Source organism: Somniosus microcephalus, chromosome 10, assembly GCF_052327205.1.
Source record: "Somniosus microcephalus isolate GS21.2 chromosome 10, FLI_Smic_1.0, whole genome shotgun sequence".
Taxonomy (NCBI): Eukaryota; Metazoa; Chordata; class Chondrichthyes; order Squaliformes; family Somniosidae; genus Somniosus; species Somniosus microcephalus.
Window position 1 is genome coordinate 106,437,667 of NC_140996.1, and position 26,712 is coordinate 106,464,378.

General features: G+C 43.1%; 1 protein-coding gene across 1 annotated transcript in view; it reads left to right on the plus strand.

Annotated features, from left to right (window-relative positions):
* tpp2 (tripeptidyl peptidase 2) overlaps positions 1–26,712 on the plus strand; it is a 222,366-nt gene that overhangs the window by 116,226 nt on the left and 79,428 nt on the right. The window contains exons 15-20 of the mRNA XM_085998280.1: positions 6,274–6,380; positions 7,532–7,686; positions 7,790–7,906; positions 12,154–12,254; positions 16,350–16,446; positions 20,115–20,252. Coding sequence (XP_085854406.1) covers positions 6,274–6,380; positions 7,532–7,686; positions 7,790–7,906; positions 12,154–12,254; positions 16,350–16,446; positions 20,115–20,252 — 715 coding nt within the window. The remainder of the gene's footprint in view (positions 1–6,273; positions 6,381–7,531; positions 7,687–7,789; positions 7,907–12,153; positions 12,255–16,349; positions 16,447–20,114; positions 20,253–26,712) is intronic.

Sequence of the window (26,712 nt, forward strand, 5' to 3'; positions counted from 1 at the left end):
CAAGGCCCTGTACAACTGCAGCAAGACATCCTTGTTCCTGTACTCAAACCCTCTCGCTACGAAGGTCAACATACCATTTGCCTTCTTAACCGCCTGCTGCACCTGCATGCTTACCTTCAGCGACTGGTGCACAAGGACACGCAGGTCTCGTTGCACTTCCCCTTCTCCCAATCTATTGCCATTCAGATAATAATCTGCCTTCCTGTTTTTGACACCAAAGTGGATAACCTCGCATTTATCCACGTTATATTGCATCTGCCATGCTTCTGCCCAATCACCCAACCTGTCCAAATCATACTGGAGTTTCTCGGCATCCTCCTCACAGCACATGTGCCCACCCAGCTTTCTGTCGTCTGCAAACTTGGAGATATTACATCTAGTTCCCTCGTCTAGATCATTAATATATATTGTGAATAGCTGGGGTCCAAGGATCGATCCCTGTGGTACCCCACTAGTCACTGCCTGCCACTCGGAAAAAGACCCGTTTATTCCAACTCTTTGCTTTCTGTCTGCCAACCACTTCTCTATCCAAGTCAATACCTTGCCCCCAATCCCATGTGCCTTAACTTTACACACTAATCTCTTATGCGGGACCTTATCGAAAGCCTTCTGAAAGTCCAAACACACCACATCCACTGGTTCTCCCTCATCTATTTTACCAGTTACATCCTCAAACAATTCCAGTAGATTAGTCAAGCATGATTTACCCTTTGTAAATCCATGTTGACTTTGTTCGATCCTGTCACTGTTTTCCAAGTGCTCCGCTATTACATCTTTTATAATGGACTCTAGCATTTTCCCCACTACCAATGTCAGGCTTACCCAATTGGCCCTTTGACATCACTGGCACAAGTTTTTTTTAATGATTCTGCAGTACTTGCCCCAAATATAACTGCTACCCTTTGTTTATGGCTCAAATGCTTTTGGATCAACTGTTTGATTTGACACCAGTTTTTGGGCCATTCACTTTGGTCCCCAATGTTAATGTGCAAAGGCTGAAACACATCACTTAAAATAAGAAATAGGAGCAGTAGTAGGTCATATGGCCCCTCCAGCCTGCTCTGCCATGGCTGATCATCAACCTCAACTCCACTTTCCCACCCGATCCCCATATCTCCCAATTCCCTGAGAACTAAAAATATATCAATCTCCGCCTTGAATATACTCGACGACTGAGCCTCCACAGCCCTCGGGTAGAGAATTCCAAAGATTCATAACCCTCTGAGTGAAGAAATTCCTCCTCATCTCAGTACTAAATGGCTGACCCCTTATCCTGAGACTATGCCCCCTAGTTCTAGACTCTCCAGCCAGGGGAAACAACCTCTCAGCATCTACCCTGTCAACCCCCCTCAGAATCTTGTATGCTTCAATGAGATCACCTCTCATTCTTCTAAACTCTAGAGTATAGGCCCAATCTACTCAATCTCTCCTCATAGGACAACCCTCTCACCCCAGGAATCAATCTAGTGAACCTTCGTTGTACTGCCTCTGAGGCACGTATATCCATCCTCATAAGGAGACCAAAACTGTGCATAGTACTCCAAGTGTGGTCTCACCAATGCCCTGTACAATCGTAGTAAGACTTCCTTACTCTTAAGAGCAGGGATTAATATTGTAGAGAATGTTTGAGAGCAAAACATTACAAACAAAATTCATAAATTAACATCTTTACGTCACCATACTAGTAAACATTTCCAAGTCAATCTGATTAGTTCTTCTGCCCGGGAAGAAAGGTGAATGTTTATTTCTGTTAAATCATAGCTTTTCCTGCTTTTTGTTTTTAATTCGGTAACACAAATTGTGTATGTGTTTTTCTGCACTTGTGAATAAGTGCTGCATTTCTGACGTGTTACATGGGGGGTGTGCTGGTTCAAGAAGACAGCGTTTATTAATGGAAGTGATTGAAGTTGAAAATACCTGTTTTTGTTCAATTCTTTTTAATACTGTGAACTAAAGAACTACAGCACTTTATATTTGTTGGGTGTCTGGTTGCATTGTGGTTAATATTCTAATTAATTACGTGGACGTCCAGCACGTCAGCGTCATAGGAAAGCCGCTGCTTGTGCAGCCATTGCTACAGTGACATGAGGAATGGGCTAATACGTTGAAAAAGTTAAAATTAATACAAATTGCACGAATAGATATGCCTCTTTCAGCTCACCTCAGACTTTTGAATTGCTTGTCGATGTATAACCATGTAACTGAGTGATGTTTCTGAAGTGTTAATGCATTATTATGCAGTTCTTTTATATCCCAGTCATTTCTGACGAGTAAATTTTTTTTTTAATAGTTTGTACCTGATGAACTAAAAGCTCTTAATTAATTCTACTGTAAATAAACTTGACAAATGAATTTCAATATAGATAAGTATGAAGTGGTGCATTTTGGTAGGAGGAATAAGGAGGCTACCTACTCCTTGGAAAATAAGAGTCTAAATAGGGTAGAGGTGCAAAGGAATCAAGGGGTATAGATTCACAAATCATTAAAAGTAGCAATGCAGGTTGAAAAACCCATAAAAGGGCAAATAAAGCACTGGGGTTCATTTCTAGAGGAATCAAATCAAATCAAATCAAATCAAATCAACTTTTATTGTCATTGTTAGTGCACAAGTGCAGTACAACGAAATGTAGGTTTGCGGCTCCCGAGAGTGTACATTTGGATTAAGACATTTAAACATTCAACATACATTTGGCTTGTAGTATATTAACATAAATATGACCATAATAAAGTGCATTGGCAGATGTGCAGGCTTTAGAGTTTATTTGTGGAGTTCAGTAGGATGACAGCCCTGGGAAAGAAGCTGTTCCTAAATCTGGTCGTACGGGTGCGAATGCATCTGTAGCGTCTCCCAGATGGTAGGAGGGTGAACAGACTGTGGCTGGGGTGGGTAGGGTCTTTGATGATGGACCGTGACCTCCGTAGACAGCGTTTCTGGTATATGTGCTCTATGGTCGGTAGCCGGGTGCCGGTAATGCGTTGGGCAGTTTTGACTACCCGCTGCAGGGCTTTCCGGTCATAGTAGCTACAGCTGCCATACCATACTGTGATACAGTTTGTCAGGATGCTCTCTATAGTGCAGCGGTAAAAGTTAGAGAGGATCAGGGGTGACAGATTACATCCCTTCAGCCTCCTTAAGAAATATAGGCGCTGCTGGGCCTTCTTCACCAGAGAGGAGGTGTTGAGGGACCAGGAGAGGTCTTCCGTGATGTGGACTCTGAGGAACTTAAAGCTGTCCACCCTTTCCACCACAGCCCCATTGATGTGGATGGGGGTGTGACTTCCGCCTTAGGACTTCCTGAAGTCCACAATGATTTCTTTTGTTTTCTTGGTGTTAAGGGCCAGGTTGTTATCGGCGCACCACTTCACGAGATGCTGGACCTCCTCCCTGTAGGCTGACTCATCGTTGTTGCTAATCTGGCCTACTACCGTGGTGTCATCCGCAAACTTGATGATGGTGTTGGAACCATTAACAGCCACACAGTCGTGGGTGAAGAGGGAGTAGAGGAGGGGGCTCAGCACACATCCTTGTGGGGCCCCCGTGTTCAGGGTCGGGGGGGGGGGGGAGGTGCGGTTACCTAATTTGACAGACTGGGGTCTGTTTGTTAGGAAATCCAGGGTCCAGTTGCAGAGGGAAGTGTTCAGACCAAGAGTTTGGAGTTTGGTGGCCAGCTTGTTGGGGACGATAGTGTTGAATGCTGAGCTGTAGTCTATAAACAGCATTCTGATGTAGGTCTCCTTACCATCTAGGTGATTCAGTGCCGAGTGTAGAGCAGTTGTGATTGCATCCTCCGTTGATCTGTTTGCACGATAGGCAAACTGGTGTTGGTCAAGGGAGGCAGGAACACTGGCTTTGATGTGGGCCAAGACCAGTCTCTCTCAACACTTCATTATGATGGGTGTGAGTGCGACAGGTCGATAGTCGTTCAGGCACGTCACAGCCGTTTGTTTTGGCACAGGAATAATGGTAGCGGTCTTGAAGCATGTAGGGACTACTGCCTGGGCCAATGACAGATTGAAGATGGCGGTGAAGACATCAGCCAGCTGATCAGCACATTCCTTGAGTACCCGTCCAGGGATGCTATCCGGTCCAGCAGCCTTTCGTGTGTTCACTCCGCGTAGAACACCCCTTGCGTCGGAGGTCGACAGAGTGAGCACCTGGTCTTCCGGGGGTGGCAAGGCTTTGGTAGCCGGCTCCATGTTGTCCCTGTCGAAGCGAGCGTAGAAGTTGTTAAGCTCCTCCGGAAGGGAGGCATCGCTAACCGGGGGACTGGTGTTTTTGCCCTTGTAGTCAGTGATGGACTGGATGCCTTGCCACATGCGCCGGGGGTCCGAGTTGTTGCGGAAGTGATCCTCTATCTGCAGTGTCTGTTTCCTTTTGGCAGTCCTGATACCCTTTTTTAGGTTGGTCCTAGCTGCACTGTAAGCCGCTGCGTCGCGTGCTTTCAACAGTGAGCGGACCTCTCCGTTCATCCAGGGAATTCAATTGAATGGAATTCAAAAGCAGAGAAGTTATGTTAAACTTGTATAGAACCTTGTCTGATTGCCTCATGATTTGAGATGGTGGGGTGGCAATATGGCATTACTGTATACAGGAGACTTTGTTATATCCGGCACCGATGGGACCAAGCTGTTGCCGATCTATCAAAACTGCCGGACATACCAGCGTTAATGTTGAAGCATACGGAGGTTTTCATCTCCGTATCTGACAACAAACACCGTTGCTTAGCAACAGCTTCTAAACAGTCGGCCCGTACCTTGGAAGCGTCTCTGTAGCTTAGCAACAGCTTCAGAGAGACTTTCCAGAGCCTGACTGGGGGGGAAAAAAGCCACGAGAAGAAAAAAAACCTACGAGAAGAAAAAAAACCTAACAAAACGGCTCCTGATTTCTGCCGGTAGATCGAGGTTTCTGGACATACAATCTCCGGATAAACCAAAGTTTCCTGTATATGCTTTTAAGTGGTTGCTGTTGCTGCTGTTGTTGTAAAGGTTGTTGTTGTTGTTGTATTTGCCCACGGACAAAGGTGTTCGTGGCCTGCTCAGTTCAAAAAGAAATTAGAGGGAACATTGGTCAATAGGTGTCCGTTTTTTGGTGGTGTGTGTTTGTATAGTTTCCTCCTCCAGTTACCTGTATAGAGCCCTGAAGTTTCTGCCAAAAGGTGGACAGCCATTCATTGCTACTGACCTGTTTTTGCCAAGCTCCTACAGACTTCCACCAGTATCGAAATGACTTTTACTTCAAACTTTTGAAAATTCTGAAATCTGTCAATTCCATTACATTTTTGTTTGAGATCCCCTTGCCTTCCCCCCGCACCCCCTACCCCCAGCCAACCCCACTATTTTCACCATCTGTCTCTGAAAATCCCTTGCCTCCCAGCTAATTCATTCCCGCTCCTCTGGCCGTTCAACTGTCACACACCTCTATTGACTGTTGGCTTGCCCCCATGGTCTTATTCCCATCAATTCACTCCATTTCTCACCCCTGCCCTTCCTCCTGGCGCAGTCCCCATCTTCACTTCCTTGCGTCTTGAGAGCTGCAAATTCAAGTGCACCTGGTGCATGACTGGGCTAGTCATTCATCATCCGATTTGGCTCAACCATGTTGAGCACTATTATGTTTTGCTCTCCTTAGCCAATTTCTCTTACTGCAATAGGATCATCCTTGGGTCAGGGACAACCCAACATTCCATGTCTCAATAACTAACCACTTTCTCAAACCCCTTACCCTGCCTTTGCTCAGCCCCCTCTACCCTCAACTCCAGTACCAACAGCAAAAAGCCCATGAATTTTTTCACCTCTGTTTTTGCCACTACCTCACCTCCTCCTCTCCTGCTGCCAACCAGTTACAGTCTCCCACTCGCCCTACCTCCAACCCCCCACTGCCCCATCATGCTGCAGTTTGTCACCTATCTTTCTCCCTAATCTCTAAGCTTATCTCCTCTGTGAGATTCACCTCCTGTTTTCTTGATTTACTTCTCACACAACTCCCGAACACTCAGCCCCCGTGAGTATTGACACTGTTAATGGCTCTCTTTGTTTTGACACCCTCCCTCCTTTCAAAACTGCCATCATCACCTCCTCCTGAGAAAAAAATCACTCTTGGCCCAACTGTCACCCCATCTTTCAAAACACCCTGTCCAAGTCCTTTCAGTCCAGCATCCATCCTGCTGACAAACCCCAGAATATATATAAATAATTCATTGTTTAGATGCTCTGGATTGGATTCAGATTCACTCTATGAATAGCCTTGTAACTAATGCCATTTTTCGGTTACAGATTACATGAAACCTCCAATTATGAGCTTGCATACAGTGATATTCACTTTAAACCTGGAAAAATCAGACGGCACTTTATTGAAGTTCCTTGGGGCGCAACTTGGGCTGGTAAGGGCATCACATTTTGAAAACCTCACTTACTAACGTGAAATTAAGGTGTTTTTTTTGGTGTTCTGTAGACTCCTTTCCAGAAACCTTCATATTCTGTTGGTGCTTTAAAATCATGTATTTAAAGCACCAAAATAACAAGTTTGTGTGTGTCTGTGTGTACTGCCTCTCTGTATAAATAAAAAAGTATAATTATTTTTAACAACCCGGGGCGAATTTTAACCCCAAAAAACAGGTGGGTTGGGGTCTGGTGGGAGGTCAAAGTGTTTAAAAAACTGAATCCTAACCCCCAACTCGCCCACTTTGGTTTTAACAGGTGGGACGGGGAGCAGGCAATCCATTTAAATATTATAATGAGGCTGGCGTGTCAGATTTAACCAGCATTTCAAACATAACTGTGGCTGGCTGTGTTTCTCAGGCCTCGGAGAGCCCACCAGCTAAAGTAAGGTGAGAACTGCTGGATCCAGGAGGTAAGTGCCTTTACACGTACCTCCTGGATCCAGCATCCTTGCCTCAGCCACCCCACCGCGATTAGAGACCCCACCCGAGCAGCGTTTTCATTAAAGCACCTACAGGAAGGAATATTGCAATTAGTGAAGAACTGTAGGTTTAATTTTAGCCCAGCCCACTCCGCACAACCTGGGTGGATGGGTAGTTAATATAGCCGGGGGAAAGCCCACACCTTCGAATCCCACAATATTTTGACTTGCCAGGATTGTGACAGTGCAGAGGCTGCCCTCCCCAGACAAGCTGGAGCCTAATCAAAATGGGAAAGTCGTGGCTCAATAATTTCACTGGCGCTGCGTCATAATTTGAATTGGCATCGGGCCAGAAGAGGCCCAGGTAATTTTTTTTTAACATTTTCTTAAGGTTCCTCTTGGTCTAGTAGGAGCAGGAGTGCTGCTGCTGGCCCAACAAGCAAACCTTGGGCCTCTCTTCCCCCGGGCTTTCATTCCCCTCTTTTCCAGCCACGATTGGCCTGGACTGCAGAGGCTGGGTTAGTTTATGTGTGCGATACATACTTTCATATCAAAGGAAAGTCTTTTTTAGTGCCGTAAACATGCACAGCTGTGTTTCAGCCATTTCAATAAAGGGAGAAATGCCCTGTGTCTATTTCTGTTTGTTTTAATACTTCAGTTTCTTCTGTACAGAGGTCACCATATCGTCACTTTCATCTGATGTTCCCTCAAAGTTTGTCCTCCATGCAGTTCAACTTGAAAAACAAAAAGCCTATCGCACTAATGAATTCTATAAATTCACATCGCTTTCAGAGAAAGGATCATGGTGTGAGGCATTTCCAGTTTTGGTGAGCACAAATTTGACAATGTAGTAAAATCTTTATGACTGACTTTAAACTGTTATAATTTAGCTGTTAAAACTTGTACCTATTTTTATTTTACTGTTTTTAGAATGGTAAAACAGTAGAGTTTTGCATTGCCCGCTGGTGGGCCAGTCTTGGTGACGTCAGTATCAACTACACAATTTCCTTCCGTGGCCTCCTTTGCACTCCCTCCCAGCTGCACATTGTAAGTTTTTATTTTATATTTTATTTTTAGGATGACAAATATTTCAGATTTTATTGGGGACTTGTATCTCTAGAGCAGAATTTTAGTTAAGGTTGTATGTAGTTGAGAGGGGTTACAGAAGCAGGCCATGTGACATAGTTTTATTTATAAATGAACAATTAAAATCTATCAAACCAAGTACATCAATTTATTGTACTTTCATACTATCTTAAATCATATGTCTGTGATGTATAAAATTTTCTGATAATGCAATAGAATCATAGAATGATACAGTGCAGAAGGAGGCTATTCGGCCCATCGTACCTGTGCTGACCCTTTGAAAGGGCTATCCAATTGGTCCCACTCCCATGCCTTGCAAAGTTTTCTCCTTCAAGTATATATCCAATTCCCTTTTGAAAGTTACTGTTGAGTCTGCTTCCACCACCCTTTCAGGCAGTGCATTCCAGATCATAACAATTTGTTTGTCCTCATCTCGCCCCTCATTATTTTGCCAATTACCTTAAATCTGTGTCCTCTGATTACTGACCCTTCTGCCACTGGAAATAGTTTCTCCTTGTTTACTCTATCAAAACCAGTCATGATTTTGAACAACTATTAATGATTACAACTTTTTATATTGAGGAGAACAATCCCGGCTTCTCTAGTCTCTCCAAGTAACTGAAGTCCCGCATCCCTGGTACCATTCTAGTAAATCTCCTCTGCACCTCTCTAAGGCCTTGACATTCTTCCTAAAGTGTGGTGCCCAGAATTAAACACAATACTAATGCTGAGGCCTAGCCAGTGATTTATAAAAGTTTAGCATAACTTTCTTGCTTTTCTACACTATACCTCTGTTTATAAAGCTATGGATCACATGCTTTTTTAACATCCTTATAAACTTGTCCTGCCACCTTCAAAGATTTTTGTACGTATATCCTCAGGTCGCTCTGTTCCTGCAACCCCTTTAAAATTGTACCATTTAGTTCATATTGCCTCTCCTCATTCTTCCCACCAAAATACATCACTTCACACTTTTGTCGAAGTCTCGACTCCCGAGTAAGACTCTTTAAACACAAAGTATCGTTAAAGACAGGCTTTATTTGCTTGCAAGGGAAGGGTTGTGTAGTCAAAGGCTACATTAGACCTCTTCGAAGTAATACAGCATTTGTAACATATTTATACAGTACAGAAACAAAACAGGCTTTCTATGCCACATGACATAGCATTGAATCATACCTGATTACAAAGGCACAGACCTTGCAAATTACTGAAACAACGTATTCCAGGCTGCGTTAGAATAACGAACAGAAATACCTTGGGATAAGATTAACTAATCCTTTATTATGGGATCCTTCTGTTCTCCCACTGTACCAACTGAGCCTGTGGGCCGATGTTTACCTTATCATGTCCTTGGCTATTTGTTTGGTAAACGAGGCTCCTTGTTAAGCTTATCACAGATAAGGAGTACGTATGTAGCATTCCTAAATTGTCTCATCCCTTTGAAACTGATTAGTGAATCTTGCTGTCGGCCATTTGAGTTTTTTATTCTATGCCCAGGAAGCCATTTTGTGTCTAAGTGAGAAACTGTACTTCCACACTTTCTATATGTGAAATTTAATCTGCCATGTGTCTGCCCATTTCACCAGTCCATCTGTGTCCTCCTGAAGCCTGTTACTATCCTCCTCATTGTTTACTACATTTCTGAGTTTCGTGTCATCAGCAAACTTTGAAATTATGCCCTATATTTCCAAGTCCAGGTCATTAATATCAAAAAGAGCAGTGGTCCTAATACTGACCCCTGGGGAACACCACTGTATACTTCCCACCAGTCTGAAAAACAACTGTTCACCACTACTCTCTGCTTTCTGTCCACTAGCCCATTTTGTATCCACGTTGCTACTGCTGCTTTAATCCCATGGACTTCAATTTTGCTAACAAGTCTATTGTGTGGTAATTTATCAAACACCTTTTGAAAGTCCACATACACAATATCATCTGTAGTACCTTCATCAACCCTCTGCATTACTTCATCAAAGAACTCTTATCAAGTTAGTCAAACAGAATTTGCTTTTAACAAATCCACGCTGGCTGTCATTTATTAGCCCATATTTTTCCAAGTGACAATTCATTTTGTGTCGGATTATTGGGCCGGATATTCCGATCCCTATGGGTGGGTACACGCTGTGTATTCACCCGTAGGGACATCGTAAATGCCGGTTTCAGGCATGCACTGCGCATGCGCTGGAAACGGGCATTTCCGATCTGTCAAGAAAGCTCTTGACAGATCCTCCGGCTGCCCGGGAGAAGGGCTTCTGAGGGTGGATAGTTCCGTTTTTTGGAGACCCTCCGTCCGCAGAAAACACTTACAATTCTTGCGCCTGGTAAAAGCAGGTGTAAGGCCTGTTTCTACCAGGATAAGAGTTGAAAAAAGTTTTTAAAAATTCCACTGATTTATCATTTTAAAATACTTTTTAAAAAAAGGTAAGTTTATTTTAGCCCCGTAAAAAACTTTAATTATTTTTTTCAAAAATTTAAAGTTTTGTTTAAAATAGTTAATTTATTTGTACTTTCAAGTCATTTTAAAAATGTGATGCTTTTTAAAATTTATTTAAAGTTTTACTATGTTTTGGGGGTGATCTCCATTCATATATTTGACAGCTCTTCCTGTCAAATGTATGAAGGGAGATTCCCTTCTTTGATTGGCTCCCCATGGCCCACGTGATCCCAGGGACACTGCGAACTACCTGTGCCTCTGGGATACTTGGGCCCTGCGCACCGGCAGTTTGGAGAGGCCCAGCATCGGAACTGTTCACCTCCCGGGAGCCCTTAGGTAAGGGCGCAGATTTTTCCAGATCGCAGTCCTCCGCCCATGGGAGGCCTGCGATCAGAATATCTGGGCCATTGTCTCTAAAAGTTTCCCCACCACCGGTGTTAGGCTGATTGGCCAGTAGTTTCCGGGTTTATCCCTCTCCCCTTTTTTCAACAGGGGTGTAACATTTGCAATCCTCCAGTCGTCTGCCATCTCTCCCAGATCTAAGGAAGATTGGAAAATTGTGGCCAGAGCCTCTGCTATTTGCACCCTTACTTCCCTCACTAACCTAGGATGCATCCCATCTCGACTGGGTGACTTTTCTACTTTGAGCACTGCCAACCTTTTAAGTACTTCCTCTATCTATTTTTGTTCTATCCAATTTCTTTACTACCTCCTCCTTTACTGTGACCTTGACAGCATTCTCTTAGTGAAGACTGATGCAAAGTACTCATTTAGTACCTCAGTCATGTCCTCTGCCTCCACAAAAAGATCTCCTTTTTGTTCCCTAATCGGCCCTACCCTTCCTTTGAGTACCTTTTTACTATTTATATGTTTATAAAAGACTTTTGGGTTCCCTTTTATGTTACCCGCTAATCTGTTCTCAAACACCAGCTTTGCCCTCTTACTTCCTTTCTCAGTTCTCCTGTGAAAATTTCAGTGATGTGTTTAATGATAAATTAGACTTGGAAAATTCTATTAAATTGAAGGAATATTTGTTTAAAAAAAATCTTGCTGTAAAATGCTTAACTAATAATTTTTTTCATAAATACAGTTAAAGGCCTTAAAAAAAAAAAAAAAACTGGAAACTGTAATTGCAAAGAAGTAAATGAAAACACATTTCAGAAAGTGTACTTTCATGAAATGTACCACTGTTATTTAAACTTTTAGCCTGCAAGGTACTGTACTATTAAATTGAAAATGGATACCTTTTTGAAGCTTTGTAGGTAGTTCAAATGGTGTCAATTGGGTTTAGCTGTCTTTTTAAAGCACCTGTTAAATGGAAAAGTAAAATGTACAAAGATGTACTTGATTTAAAATGTAATGTTACCGTATTGTAAAGGTAAAATGTTGGAGTTGCAAGATGGTGAGCTTTCATTCAAGGAGATACATGAAGTAAAGAACAGGGTCAGTGTGGAGTATCCCATATTGTGAGAATGGGATACACTGACACAAGTCTCTGGTTTATGTAGAAAACTTTACTGACATTGCTCTAGAAAAAGGCCGGCTTAGAGTAGTAAAGAGCATTTGTGTGTTAAATAACTTTGCATAATAGCATTTATGTTGTCACAAAATTCAGTAAATAGGTCTTTCAAACACCAAATGTGTGCTTTTGATGCATTTAATATCCAAACACTAGTAAGCTAAATCTGACTGTGTATGGCCTAGAATGCCTTGCTTCATTCAATCAAAACTTGTTATGTAGCAGAGCCTATGTTTTAATGTTTCTTCAATTTAGCATGCATCAGATGGAATTACTCGTGTTGATGTAAGATCTACATTGAAGTATGAAGATATTGCTCCCTCCATAAGTCTCAAGAGCTGGATTCAATCTTTGAGGTAAGTAGCAACTTTTGTTTAGGTCTGAAAGTGGTCCTATTAGATTTTAATTATTCTCTTTTTGGCCTTAAGGTTTACAACTTGTGTTAGTGTTGGGGAGAATGCTTACTGTTAAAAGGTTTGCTCGATGTACACCTGGCTAAGGTTGGCAGTGGAAGCAGAACGATTGTGAGATTTTCAATCGAATCCTGGATGGACTCCCTCTTCCAAGAGCATGGAAAACTCTTGACAATCTAGTTGCCACTTGATTTACTTCAACAACTTTGCAATTGAATTTGAATTTAAACCTGTGAATATGGAATAGGTAATAATTAAAATGGGTAACATTTGAAAGGGCACATGATCACTATTGGTAATGTGATTCCTAGAAAATGATAGGCTATGAAATTGAGTCTCCTAAGCTGATTTATGTGATTGTACATTGTACTTTTTTTTGCTGTTCTGTCAGTAAATAGTGTCATCTTGGCTCAGTGAAAGCACTCTCACCTCTGAATTAAAAGGTCATGGGTTCAAGTTTCACTTCAGAGTCTTGAGCAGAACTTAGGCTGATACTTCAGTGCAGTGCTGAGGAAGTGTTACATTTTCAGAGGTGGGATAGTAAACCCAATCTGCCCGTTCAGTTGGACATAAAGGCTCCCGTGCAATTACTCGAAGAGCAGGGGAGTTCCAAGTGTGCCAACATTTATTCCTCAACCAACACCACCAAAACAGATTAACTCATCATTTGTCTCATTTTCTGTTTGTGGGACCATGCTATGCATAAACTGGCTGAATGCATTTGGCTACCTCATCGTGACTATATTTCAAAACTAATTTGTTGGCTGTGAGGCACTTTGGGATATCCTGAGGACATAAAGGTGCTGTATAAGTGCAAGTGCTTTCTTGTACATCTCTATATACTTCATGTTGCACTGGGTTTTGCACATGCCATTCCTCTGACAGGTGACTATTATAGTTACTGATGTGTGAGGCCACTTGCATAATATGAAGAAAAATAAAATTGCATGTAATGGTTTTGAGATTTATCATTTATATTCATTAAGCCAGTTGAGGCATAAATGCAAACCTAGAACAAGATAGCAAAGGTCATATTTTTCTATATCTCTTGTGTTATGCTTGTATAGGAAAGGATTTTTATTATTTGGAGTTTTGCAGTTTTTTCTCTTTGCTGTTTTACTGAAAGTGTTTGAAGTTCGGTGCTTAGATTGGATCTTCATCAGAATAACAATCTTTGAAATCTGGTATCTCCTTCAATAAAATGTGATATAATATATTTTGGTTAAGCTAATATTTTTTGGGGGGAAAAATTTGTAATAACTACTTGTATGTAATATTTGTATATGATATTAGATATCAGCTGGTACAAAGTGATCCAAAGAGCAGAGGTATAATGGCTGAGAGATTGGGCTTCAATGATGGATCAGAGAGAGTAGGCAACAAGCAATATTTTGGAGTGAGAGGAATGAAAGGTGATGTATGGTTGGAGAAGATTACCCAAATAAGATGGAGCAAGCTGAGACCGGAAGGAGCAGACCTGGAGGGAGCACAGCGAGAGCAGAGCAGTTAAAAGGAGCAGTCCTGAGTGGCAGGAGCCTGAGACCGGAAGGAGCAGACCTGGAGGGAGCACAGCGAGAACAGAGCAGTTAAAAGGAGCGGCAGCAACTCAATAGAGGCAGTTTTTGAAAAAGTAACGTCAGTGTAAAAAAAAAAGTGACGTCAGCACAAGGGAAGGAGCTGATTGGTGAGTAGCTGGTGAGTGTATTTTTTTTATGTTTATAAGTTTATTTCTGCTAAGTTAGTTAATAGCCTATCAAATAGAGGGAAAGAGCTGATTGGTGAGTAGCTGGGGAGTGTTTTCTGTTAAGTTTTAAGTTTATTTCTGCTGGGTTAGTTCTTAGTCTATTAAATAGAGGCATGGCAGGGCAGCTCAGTCCCGTGGAGAGCACATCCTGTGCCATGTGGAACATCCTGGACACTTCGCGTAGCCTGGATGACCACATGTGCGGGAAGAGTCACCAGCTACAGCAACTCGAGCAATAGTGGTAGGGGATTCGACAGTTAGGGGAGCAGACAGGCGTTTCTGCGGCCGTAGATGTGACTCCAGGATGGTATGTTGCCTCCCTGGTGCCAGGGTCAAGGATGTTACTGAGCGGCTGCAGGACACTCTGAGGGGGGAGGGTGAACAGCCAGAGATCGTTGTCCATATCGGTACTAACAACATAGGCAGAAAGAGGGATGAGGTCCTGCAGGCAGAGTTTAGGGAGCTAGGAGAAAGATTAAAAAGCAGGACCTCAAAGGTAATGATCTCTAGATTGCTCCCGGTGCCACATGCTAGTGAGTACAGGAATAGGAGGATAAAACAGATGAATACGTGGCTGGAGAGATGGTGCAGGAGGGAGGGCTTTAGATTCCTGAGGCATTGGGACCGTTTCTAGGGAAGGTGGGACCAGTACAAGCCGGACGAGTTACACTTCAGAGCTGGGACCAATATTCTCACGGGGAGGTTTGTTTGTGTTGTTGGGGAGGGTTTAAACTAAATGGGGGGAAAATTGGGTGAGTAGCGCCTAAAGAGGCAGTCAGTGGCTGTAGCGCCACTGGCTGCGCCCCCCGCGATATTCAGCAGGGGCGCTAATGGTGGCGTTAGCCATTTGCGCTGCGCCACCACCGATGACATCATCGGTGTGCGCAGCGCCCCGTTCGCGATATTTGGTAGCGAACGCCGCAGTTGCGCCGTTCGCTACCCGCGCCCGGTTCACAGGGCCTTACTGTGCCGGCAGCGGCGCAAGTTAAGGTGGAGATGCGGGGCGGCTGCCTTTTTCGGCGGCCGCCTGCCAGTACCTCCGTCCCCGGCCTCCTAACCCCCTCCCCCCGCGGCATTGCCGGCTGTTTCCCGAGAGCCCGGCACTTCTCCTTGGTGCCGGGCTCGTTTGCCGGCACTCGCGAGCGGGGATCGCGCTGTTGCAGGCCCCTCCCCCTTAACAGTGGGAGGAAGACCTGCGGCACGTTGCGCTGCGATATTCAGTTTCAGCGCCCTAAGAGGGACGTGGAGTGCCTCGAGCCTCGCCCCGTGTCCCTCGAGGGGCAATGAAACTGAATATCTGACGATCGCTGAAGCCTCGAACGCTGTGCTAAATCCTGCGCTCAGGCGACTTTTGCGCCACTTTGGCGCCCCAACCCAATTTCTAGGCCAATGGGTTTAGAATGCATGTACATAAACGCACAAAGTGCGGTGAATAAGGTTGGTGAGCTACAAGCACAATTAGCCGTGTGGCAATAATGGACACGTGGCTTAAAAATGGTGAGGACTGGGCACTTAATATTCAAGGGTACAAAGTGTTCAGAAAAGATAGGGAAGGAAAAAGTGAGGTGGGGTGGCAGTGTTGATTAAGAAAGACATTGTAGTGTTAGAAAGGGAGGATGTTCTTGAGGGGACAAGGACAGAATCTATTTGGTTAGAGTTGAGAAGCAAAAAAGGTATGATCACGCTATTGGGGGTATTTGAGAACTTGATGCTGCAGTTAATGAAAGCACGGATGAGGGTTCAACAGCAAATAAGCTAAGGTAAGGCATAATCGGGCAATGTTCCAGGGTGGAATAAATCGTCTTGCCAACTGACCAGATGTGAAGTAGAAAACTCAAATCAGGTTGATTTGATAGCAACTAGAGAGGTGAATCTGGAGATGGAGCACCATGAACTCACCTTTCATACAGAATAATGGTTTCTAAAGATGTAACAAATTACAGATTTGAAGCAAAAAATCTCCAGCATTTTCAGTATGAATTGAATAGTAATCCTTTATTTAATCAGGTTTGTATTTAACTTTTACTGGCAGAAAATAAAAATTTTGTGAAATAAGTTTTATTTATCTGTTTTTTATCTAAAATGCATTGAAAAATAAAAGCTCAAAACTGCCTTCACAGTAGAATAAAATATTCGCTGGGGGTCGGAGAGCAATTGCACTTCCGCAGTCATTCTGGATATGAAACCAATTGTTTTTCCTTTCCTGTGTTCTCATAAAGTAATACCTCAATTAAAGGACTTTAAAACATAGCATTTTTTAATGAATATTTTCTGTGATTCTTTTTAAATTTCAGGCCAGTAAGTGCAAAAACAAGGCCTTTAGGACCACGGGATACTTTACCAAATAATCGACAATTCTATGAGATTATTTTGACATACAACTTTCATCAAGTAAGTACTACAAATTAAAAGAAGAAATTGCATTCTTGTAGCTTTTTTTCCACAGTTTTCCATTCATATGTGAGAAAGTCCTGAGGTCTTAATCATTAATTTGTGAGGAAGACCTTATGACCTAATTATAATTTGGTAGCCGCCTTCCTTTGTGGAACAAAACGATTGCTCCACTGTTCATAGAATCACAAGGCCTGAAATTCCGGTATGAGGAATGGGAAAATCCTGTGAATCTATGGATCAGCGGCCAAAAAATGGCATGCTACGGATTCTTATCAGCTCAGAACTTCGGTGTTGACTGCAGGAAGATATCAATGGACTGGTCTGGTGGGCAGAACAGTGGCAAATGGAATTCAATCCGGAGAAGTGTGAGTAATGCATTTGGGGAGGGCTAACAAGGCAAGAGAACACACAATAAATGGTAGGACACTGAGAAGTGCAGAGCATCAGAGGGACCTTTGGAGTACATGTCCACAGATCCCTAAAGGTAGCAGGACAGGTAGATAAGGTGGTTAAGAAAGCATTTGGGATACTTGCCTTTATTAACCGCAGCATAAAATATAAGAGCGGAGAGGTTATGCTTGAACTGTATAAAACACTAGGCCGCAGCTAGAATACTGCATGCACTTCTGGTCACCACATTACAGGAAGGGTGTGATTGCACTAGAGAGGGTGCAGAGGAGATTTACAAGGATGTTACCTGGGCTGGGGAATTTTAGCGATGAGGATAGGCTGGGGTTTTCTTATGAACAGAGGAGGCTGAGGGGAGACCTAATTGAGGTGTATAAAATTATGAGGGGCCTAGATAGAGTGGTTAGGAAGGACATATTTCCCTTAGCAAAAGGGTCAATAACCAGGGGGCATATTTAAAGTAATTGGTAGGAGGTTTAGAGTGGATTTGAGGAGAAATGTTTTCACCCAGAGGGTGGGGGGGGGGGTCTGGAACTCTGACTGAAAGGGTGGTAGAGGCAGAATCCCTCATCACATTTAAAAAGTACTTGGATATGCACTTCAAGTGCCGTAACCTACAAGGCTACGGACTAAGTGCTGGAAAGTGGGATTAGGGTGGCTAGCTCTTTCGTGGCCTGCACGGGCAAGATGGGCCGAATGGCCTCCTTTTGTTCTGTAAATTTCTATGATTCTATGACCTTTTGAAAGGCCTCCAACATTATCTAGACTGAGAACGGAATTGATTACCTTACGTCTTGAGGCAAAATTACTTCTTTTGAGGCATGTTGGGTAGAGTGGCTGTGGGCTGCTCTGATTTACAAGGCCGGATAGAGACGAGCGCCACTGAAGCACCCTTGGAGGTGGCAGAAGCCTGCCATGACCATGGAAATGACCCTGTCCCCACAATTTGGCACAGGGTTGGCAGCAAAACATGGGTTGATGGGGGTTCTGCTCTGCCACTCTGCCGTAGAGGGAGCAGTACATGTGGAATTTCCAGCCGATGGAGTTTAACAGCACTTCCTTGTACATATTCTGCTTTCACTGCTAATAAACATTTGGATACATGCGTACATACATGTTTTTTCTTGCTAAAGCAATGGTTACAAATATGACCACAAAGATGTAATAGTAGAGCATCTTCAAATTGGTAATATTCACCTGATTGTCTAAAGGACAATCCTATAAAACGCTACTGTTAAGCTATAAAAATCAAATGGTGATTCAAATTACTTTGAGATAGAAGCCTTATTTACTATGTTGTAGGACTTTTCTTCCTACTTCAGTTTTCTCTCTTTCCGTCCCTGAAGGCTATGACTCGTGCTCGAGTACAGTTCCACAGTTGTTGATACCATTCCGAAGTGCAGGAATTTGAACTGTAATTGTTGGTGGACCATTTGACTGTTGTGGATATCACAGATGATTAATCACCTCTTTCTTCCCACCCTCCCCATGTACAAAATACATGCTCATTTTATTTTTAGCAGGAAGGTCATTGAATAATGGCTGATTTTTTTTTGGAGGTGGGGGAAAGGGGTTCCCCCCACCTTTCTTAGCCCATGAACTCTGAAGCTAATTGTAGTTCTCCACTGCCACAATTCAGCACAGAGTATGGCTCGAATCTAGGAATTTACTAGTCTTATGATACACTTACCAACTGAGCCATCAGAGTAGCCTGGACTTTTTTCCAAATGAAATTTAATGAAGGAAAATATTAATTTTGACAAGATTTTTGTCTCTACCAATAGGATGTGATGTTACTCCTTGAGTAATACTGCTATGACCATACTTAAACAGGAGCTAAAATTCATTGCAGTTAATTAAATATCAGAACTTATATTTGCTTTAAGCATGATTGGAATTTATAATTATTACCACAGAGGAATCTATGAAAATTTTGTTATTAATAGCACCTAATTAAATGTACCAGGTTAATAAAGTGAATTAAAGCCTTGTTAATTACCTGCTAGTAAAAATTTGGTCGATTTTAACCTGACCTGCCTGGCAGAAACCATGTTAAAATCGACCAGGTGAATTACCCACGCATGTTCCGTGTGGATCCCGCCGTCCTCTATTTTAACCTGTCCTCTAAGCAGGCAGCAAAGGCATCCACCTCAAGCTGGTGGGGTCCTTCTTTAAATGTGCATATCGGGGGCCGAAGACTTCATTGGGCCCTGGCTGCAATTTTAATTCTGACCTGAGCAGAGAAGCTGTTGCAGCTTTCCTGCCAGGTAAGGTCAAGTGAGAAGAGGATTGGAAGCAGAAGAGGTCGTTCAAGGTAATTTTTTATTTTGCTTTGTGGGGCCAGCAGGAGTGCTCCCCGAGCCCCACATGGGAAGTTTAGGCCTTCCCTCCCCAGACTTTGCCCCCGCACCCACCTTTCCATACCGAAAAACCACCCCAATTCCCACACTTACCCGAGTGCTGGCAGACAGCCATGGGCCACCTGAATTTCCACAGCATGGCAGCCACTTCTTGCTGTTCTAGGTGAGAAGTCAGCCGATGGCACGTTTAAGAGTTTCACCGGTTAAAATTGCCATGGCTTCATTCTGCTGCTGGCAGACAGGAATCTAACTGAAACTAGCGGTTTTCAACCAGAAATCCGCTGACAATTAAAATCCTCCCCTTGCTGTTTTGCACTGGTCAAAATGAATATGAATGGAGCACATTGTACTCACCTGATGAACTGATGTTATTTCAACAATAAATTGGCAAGATGCTCATGCACAGAATAAATGCCCAGGGCTGGGGCACAGACACAAGTTTAAAAAGCGGGTATGCTGCCAGTTGGCTGCAGAAATAACCAGGTCTGGTTCTGGTATTGGTTATATAGTTATGAACGGTTGTGACTGACTTAGAAGAACTGCAGTCCTGGCATTTCTATCACTTGAGATAAGTACACAAATCCTCTTTTTAAAAAAAAAATGAAGCATTCATCTGTTACAAATGAGAATACATCCCCACAACTCTGGAGGAGCAGAACAACAGCTGGTAGACACGCAGTCTAATCCTCCAGTGCTGTGATATTTAAACAATTTTTCCTCCTGAATTTGATTCCTCTCTAACTGTAATTATAACTATTAACCAAATACAAAAAGTTGAAAGTAGAAAACATGCTGTCACTATAGTATATTTTACTATAAACTCACTTTCTCAAAATGTATGTACTTGTCATTTGAAGATTTCCCTAAAAGGCGTGTAATTTTTCTTCCTAACTATAGCCCAAGAATGGAGAGATGACTGCCAGCTGTCCCCTACTTTGTGAGCTACTGTACGAATCTGAATTTGATAGCCAACTGTGGATGCTGTATGATCAAAACAAAAAGCTGATGGGTTCAGGGGATGCCTACCCACACCAGGTAACTAAAGTACATACTAGGAAATTCTATCAAAACATTAAGTGTACAGGGAGTACATGATTTTCCTTAAAACTTTCTTCCTGTCAGGTGCTGTTATTCTATTATCATTCTGATCAAACATCACAAGTTGGTTTTGTCACTGTATTCCTACTTAGTTTCACCCTTATGTCTGGCTATTCATGTCTAGTTTTTTGGAACAAGTTATTTTTGAAATGGGCAACATTTTGATTCTCATGGTTGTTTTGGTTATTATCTACAACAATAGAAAGAAATAAAGAATCTATCTAAAACAATAACAACTTGTATTTATATAGCACCTTTAAAGTAATAAAATGTCCCAAGGCACTTCAAGGAGCGTTATAAAATAATAATTGACACAGAGCCACATAAAGAGATATTAGAGCAGATGAGAGGTAGGTTTTAAGGAGCGTCTCAAAGGAGGTATTGAGGCTTAAGGAGGGAATTCCAGAGCTTAGGGCCTTGGCAGCTGAAGGCATGGCCACCAATGGTGGCGCAATTAAAATCGGGGATGATCAAGAGGCCAGAATTAGAGGAGCGCAGATATCTTGGAGGGTTGTGGGGCTGGAGGAGGTTATCGAGATAGGGAAGGGCAAGGCAATGGAGAGATTTGAAAACAAGGATGAGCTTTTTAAAATTGAGGCTTTGCTTAACCAGGAGCCAGTGTAGGTCAGCGAGCATGGGCAGGATGGGTGAACAGGACTTGGTGCGAATTAGGACACGGGCAGCAGAGTTTTGGATGACTTCAAGTTTACAGAGGGTAGAACATGGGGGACCAGCCAGCAGTGTGTTGGAATAGTCAAGTCTAGAGGTAACAAAGGCATGGATGAGGATTTCAGCGGCTGATGAGCTGAGGCAGGGGCAGAGTTGGGCGATGTTCCGGAGTTGGAAATAGGCAGTCTTAGTGGTGGCACGGATGTGGGGTCGGAAGCTCATCTCGGGTTGAAATATGACACCAAGATTGCGAGCAGTCTGGTTCAGACTAAGACACGTATCAGGGAGAGGGAAGGTGTTGGTGTCTAGGGAATGGAGTTTACGGCAGGGACTGAAGACAATGGCTTCAGTCTTCCCAATATTTAGTTGGAGGAAATTTCTGTTCATCCAGTACTGGATAGTCTGAGACAGTGGAGGAGTCGAGAGAGATGGTGGTGAGATAGAGCTGGGTCAGCGTACATGTGGAAACTGACGCTGTGTTTTAAGATAATGTCACCGAGGAGGAACACATAGATGAGAAACGGGAGGGTGGGCCAAGGGTAGATCCTTGGGGGACACCAGAGGTAACAGTGTGGGAGCGGGAAGAGAAGCCATTGCAGCTGATTCTCTGGCTACGATTAGATGGATAAGATTGGAACCAGGTGAATGCAGTCCCACCCAGCTGGACAAAGGTGGAGAGGTGTTTGAGGAGGATGGTGTGGTCAGCCGTGTCAAAGGCTGCAGACAGATTGAGAAGGACGAAGAGGAATAGTTTACCTTTGTCACAGTCACCTAGGATGTCATTTGTGACTTTGATAAGAGCTGTTTTGGTACCGTGGCAGTGACTGAAACCTGATTGGAAGGATTCAAACATGGTGTTCCAGGAAAGATGCACGTGGATTTGGGAGGTGACAGCATGTTCAAGGACTTTGGAGAGGAACGGGAGGTTGGCGATGGGGCAGTAGTTTGCAAGAACGGGGGGCTCAAGGTTTGTTTTTTTGAGGAGAGTGATGATGATGTCATGGAACCAACCAGGGAACAGGCTATTTTAGATCTTGTATTGTGTAATGAGACAGGGTTAATTAGTAATCTCCTACTAAAGGATCCTTTAGGGAAGAGTGATCATGTGATAAAATTTCACATTGAGTTTGAGAGTGAAATACTTCATACGGAAACAAGAATCTTAAACTTAAATAAAGCCAATTGCATAGGTATGAGGGGCGAGTTACATTAGGTAGATTGGGAATTAGATTAAAAGGTATGACGGTAGATAAGCAGTGGCAAACATTTAAAGAAATATTCTAAAAGTCTTAACGAATATATAATCCATTGAGAAATAAACTCTGTGGGAAAAGTGATCCATTCGTGGCTAACTAAAGAAGTTAAGGATAGTATTAGATTAAAAGGAGAGGCTTATTATGTTGCGAGGAATAGTAGTAAGCCTAAGGATTGAGAGAGCTTTAGAAACCAGCAAAGGATGACCAAAAAATTGATTAAAAGGGAGAAAATAGAATGAGAGTAAACTAACAAGAAATAATACAACAGATTGTAAGAGCTTCTACATGTATGTAAAAAGGAAGAGAGTAGCAAAAGTAAGCATTGGTCGGGTAGAGGTTGGGACAGGTGAAATTATAATGGGGAATAAGGAAATGGCAGAGACTTTAAACAAATATTTTGTATTTGTCTTCACAGTAGAAGACGCAAAAAGAATATAAAAATAGTGGGGAACGACGGGGCTAATAAGAGTGAGGAACTTAAAGTAATTAATATCAGTAGAGGAAAAAGTACTTGAGAAACTAATGGAACTAAAAGCCGACAGATCCCCTCGACCTGATGGCCTACATCCTAGGGTTCTAAAACAGGTGGCTGCAGAGATAGTGGATGCATTGGTTGTGACCTTCCAAAATTCCCTAGATTCTAGAACGGTCCCAGCAGATTGGAAAGTAGCGAATGTAACCCTGCTATTCAAGAAAGGAGGGAGAGAGAAAACCGGGAACTACAGGCCAGTTAGCCTGACGTCACTCGTCAGGAAAATGCTGTAATCTATTATTAAGAAAGTTGTAACAGGACACTTGGAAAATCAAAATATGATTAGGCAGAGTCAGCATGGTTTTATGAAAGGGAAATAGTGTTTAACAAATTTATTAGAGTTTTTTGAGGATGTAATTAGCAGGGTAGATAAAGGGGAACCAGTGGTGTATATTTGGATTTCCAAAAGGCATTCGATAAGGTGCTGCTAAAAAAGTTGCTATGCAAGATAAGGGCTCATGGGGTTGGGGGTAATATATTAGCATGGATAGAGGATTGGTTAACGGACAGAAAACAGAGAGTAGGGATAAACTGGTCAATTTTTGGTTGGCAGGCTGTAACTAGTGGGGTGCCGCAAGGATCAGTCCTTGGGCCTCAGCTATTTACAATCTACATTAATGACTTAGATGAAGGGACTGAGTGCAATGTATCCAAGTTTGCTGACTATACAAAGCTAGGTGGACACAAAGAGCCTGCAAAGAGATATAGACAGGCTAAGTGAGTGGGCAATAAGGTGGCAGATGGAGTATAATGTGAGGCAATGTAAGGTTACTCACTTTGGTAGGAAGAATAGAAAAACAGAATATTTTTTAAATGGTGAGAAACTATTAAATGTTGGTGTTCAGAGAGATTTAGGTGTCCTCGTACAGGAAACACAGAAAATTAGCATGCAGGTACAGCAAGCAATTACTACAATTAGCTTTGGTGAGACCACACCTGGAGTACTGTGCACAGTTTCTGTCTCCTTATCTGAGAAAGGACATACATGCCTTAGAGAGGGTGCAACGAAGGTTCACTAGATTGATCCCTGGGATGAGAGGGTTGTCCTATGAGGAGCGATTGAGTAGATTGGGCCTATATTCTCTGGCATTTAGAAGAATGAGAGGTGATCTCATTGAAACATATAAGATTCTGAGGAGGATTGACAGGGTAGATGCTAAGAGATTGTTTTCCCTGGCTGGAGAGCCGAACTAGGGGGCATAGTCTCAGGATAAGGGTTCGGCCTTTTAAGACTGAGATGAGCAGGAATTTCTTTACTCAGAGGGTTGTGAATCTTTGGAATTCTCTACCCCAAAGGGCTGTGGATGCTGAGTCGTTGAGTATATTCAAGGCTGGGATAGATAGATTTTTTCTACTCATGGGGAATCGAGGGATATGGGGGTCGGGCAGGAAAGTGGAGTTGAGGTCGAAGATCAGCCATGATCTTATGAATGGCGGAGCAGGCTCGAAGGACCGTATGGCCTACTCCTGCTCCTAATTCTTATGTTCTTATGGCAGATTTGAAGGAGAGGGGAGGACAGTACCGAAGGAGGGGGGGACAGTACCTAAGGAGAGAGAACCGTTAACAATATTAACTAACATGGGAGCCAGGAACGAATGTTGGGTGGTCAGTAATTTAGTGGGAATAGGGTCAAGGGAGCAGGAAGTGGGTCTTATGGACAAGATGAACTTGGCGAGAGTATGAGGGGAGATAGGAGAGAAACTAGAGAAAGATGCGAGTTTATTGCTAGGGCAGGGGGGAACCTTAGAGGAAATTTGGCCTGGTGGGCTAGGATTATGGAGAGAAGTGACAGAGACAGCTGAATGGATGGCCTCGATCTTAGTTAATATTGCACCTAACATATGCAATGTTAGCTTTTTAAATTGTTCTCCCTGACATCGCTGATTTATACTGAACAGGAGGAGGAAAAGGAAAAAGATTCAGGAACTAAAACACAGTCAAAGAGAAGTGATGCATTCTTTTCAACCTCTGCTAAAATACTCATTACGTGAAGATTAATATTATAATAAAAAGAACATTTCAACTGTCATTTTTACCACTACCCAATTTATAAGTTGGCCACCCCACATCTGTATTAAACTCATCAGTTGGCAAGTGATTATATTACAGTAGCACTCTTATCACAGAATATGCAGCAACCATCTAGATTTTTAAAGTCCCAAATAGCATGAAGCTACTACATTGGCTACTTTGACACATTTGACTCCGTTAGATTACAGATATGCTTCTAGCCCCACTGCTCCCCTGATGCAATAGCCACCTTTGCAGTCTCAAATCTACGGACCATACTTGGTGAGCGATGAGCATGGCTGTCTCTCAGCAAATATGGTTCAACTGCAACTAACTGTGTTTCTCCCTTTCTGTGGACAAATCCTCACACCATTCTAAGATCATCCTGGGCTGCAGGAACAACTTCAAACTCCTCCACAACAAACTGTTGCCTCTGACTTCCCTTCTCTGCATCTTTTCTTCAGATACCAAAGGAGTAATTTCAAACTCTCAGCAGGGAAGCTGCAGGCAAAGGGAGTGTAGGATGGAGTTAGAACTATAGCATTGTAGCCCAAGTTCTCTGACCCACATCACTGCTCCTGACTCTGAGCCTGGGAATGCGGGATTACCCTTCAGATGCTGGACTGCCCTTACCCATCCTGGACTACTTCACGTTCAAAATCAAGATAATGTTCTCTGCTGTTTCTAGCCCCTACACCAAGTTCCAACCCCTCCATTCCATAGTTTTTGCTACATCTTCTCACTAGCCCTCACTAAAATTATCTTGTCCATGAAGCCCACCGCTCACACCCTTGATCCCCTCCTGTCCCAGCTCCTGACCATCCAGCTTCCCCCCTTTAGTTTCATGCTTGCATCTTCAGCCTATCCCTATCTCTATCACAATCCTCACATAATTTAAAACCACAACCATTATCTCTTCTGCTACTCTTGATGCTTTCATTCTCTCACGACTACTGCCCCATTTCAACCTTTCTTTTCTTTTGAAAGTCCGAGAATGCCTCGTTATCTTGCAGTTAGGCTCCCACCTCTCCCGTCATTTGTGTTCAAAACTCTCCAATCAGGTTTCCACCCTACCCACAGCACCGAAACTGTGCTGGTTAAATTGACAAAGGACAATCTTGTATGAACATTACTCCTTGTCCTTCCTTATCCTTCCTTTCTGCAGCCGGAGCCAAATGTGCTGCAGAACCCTTATCGATGCCTTTATTACCTTGAGCTCAATTAACTCAGTGCTCTGCTTTAAGGCCTCCATCATCCACAAACGGCAACTTATGCAAAACATAGCTGTCCATGTTCTCACCCATATCAACACGCATACCCTCATCATCCCCATTCTCACCACACCCCACTGATTTCTCTACCCCATCCCAGTGAATTGACTTCAGGATCCATATCCTTGCCTTCAAAACCCTCCAATACCTTGCCCACTCTAGCTCAATGATCTCCTCCAACAATGCATTCCTTCTTTCACCCTCTGCTTTTTTGATACTAGCTTACTTCTTATTGCCCACTCCCTCCAATCCATCATTGGCAGCCATGCCTTCAGCCACAATGTCCCAGTCTCTCTTCCCCCAGTACCCTGTCCTTGTCGACCCTCTCTCTGACTTCAGAAGCCTCTTTAAGACACTTCTCTTAGACTGTGTTTTATTTCCAAAATCTCTCCTCTTCCTTTTCCTTCTCCTCCTGTTCAGTGTCTATTCTTTGTTCACCCTACGTAAAGCAGTCTGAGATGTCACTCCGCATGTGAGGAGGGCTATAGAAATAGAGGTTCTTGTGCTGCTCTTGTCATCACCTCAATCTTCTATAGGTTAAAAAATGAAATCGGTCAATGTACAATATAAACAAGATAAATGATGGGACTGTTTACACATCACCCATAACCTATAAACCATCACTGAATTAAGCCCTGCAAGTTGCACTGTCCCTTCA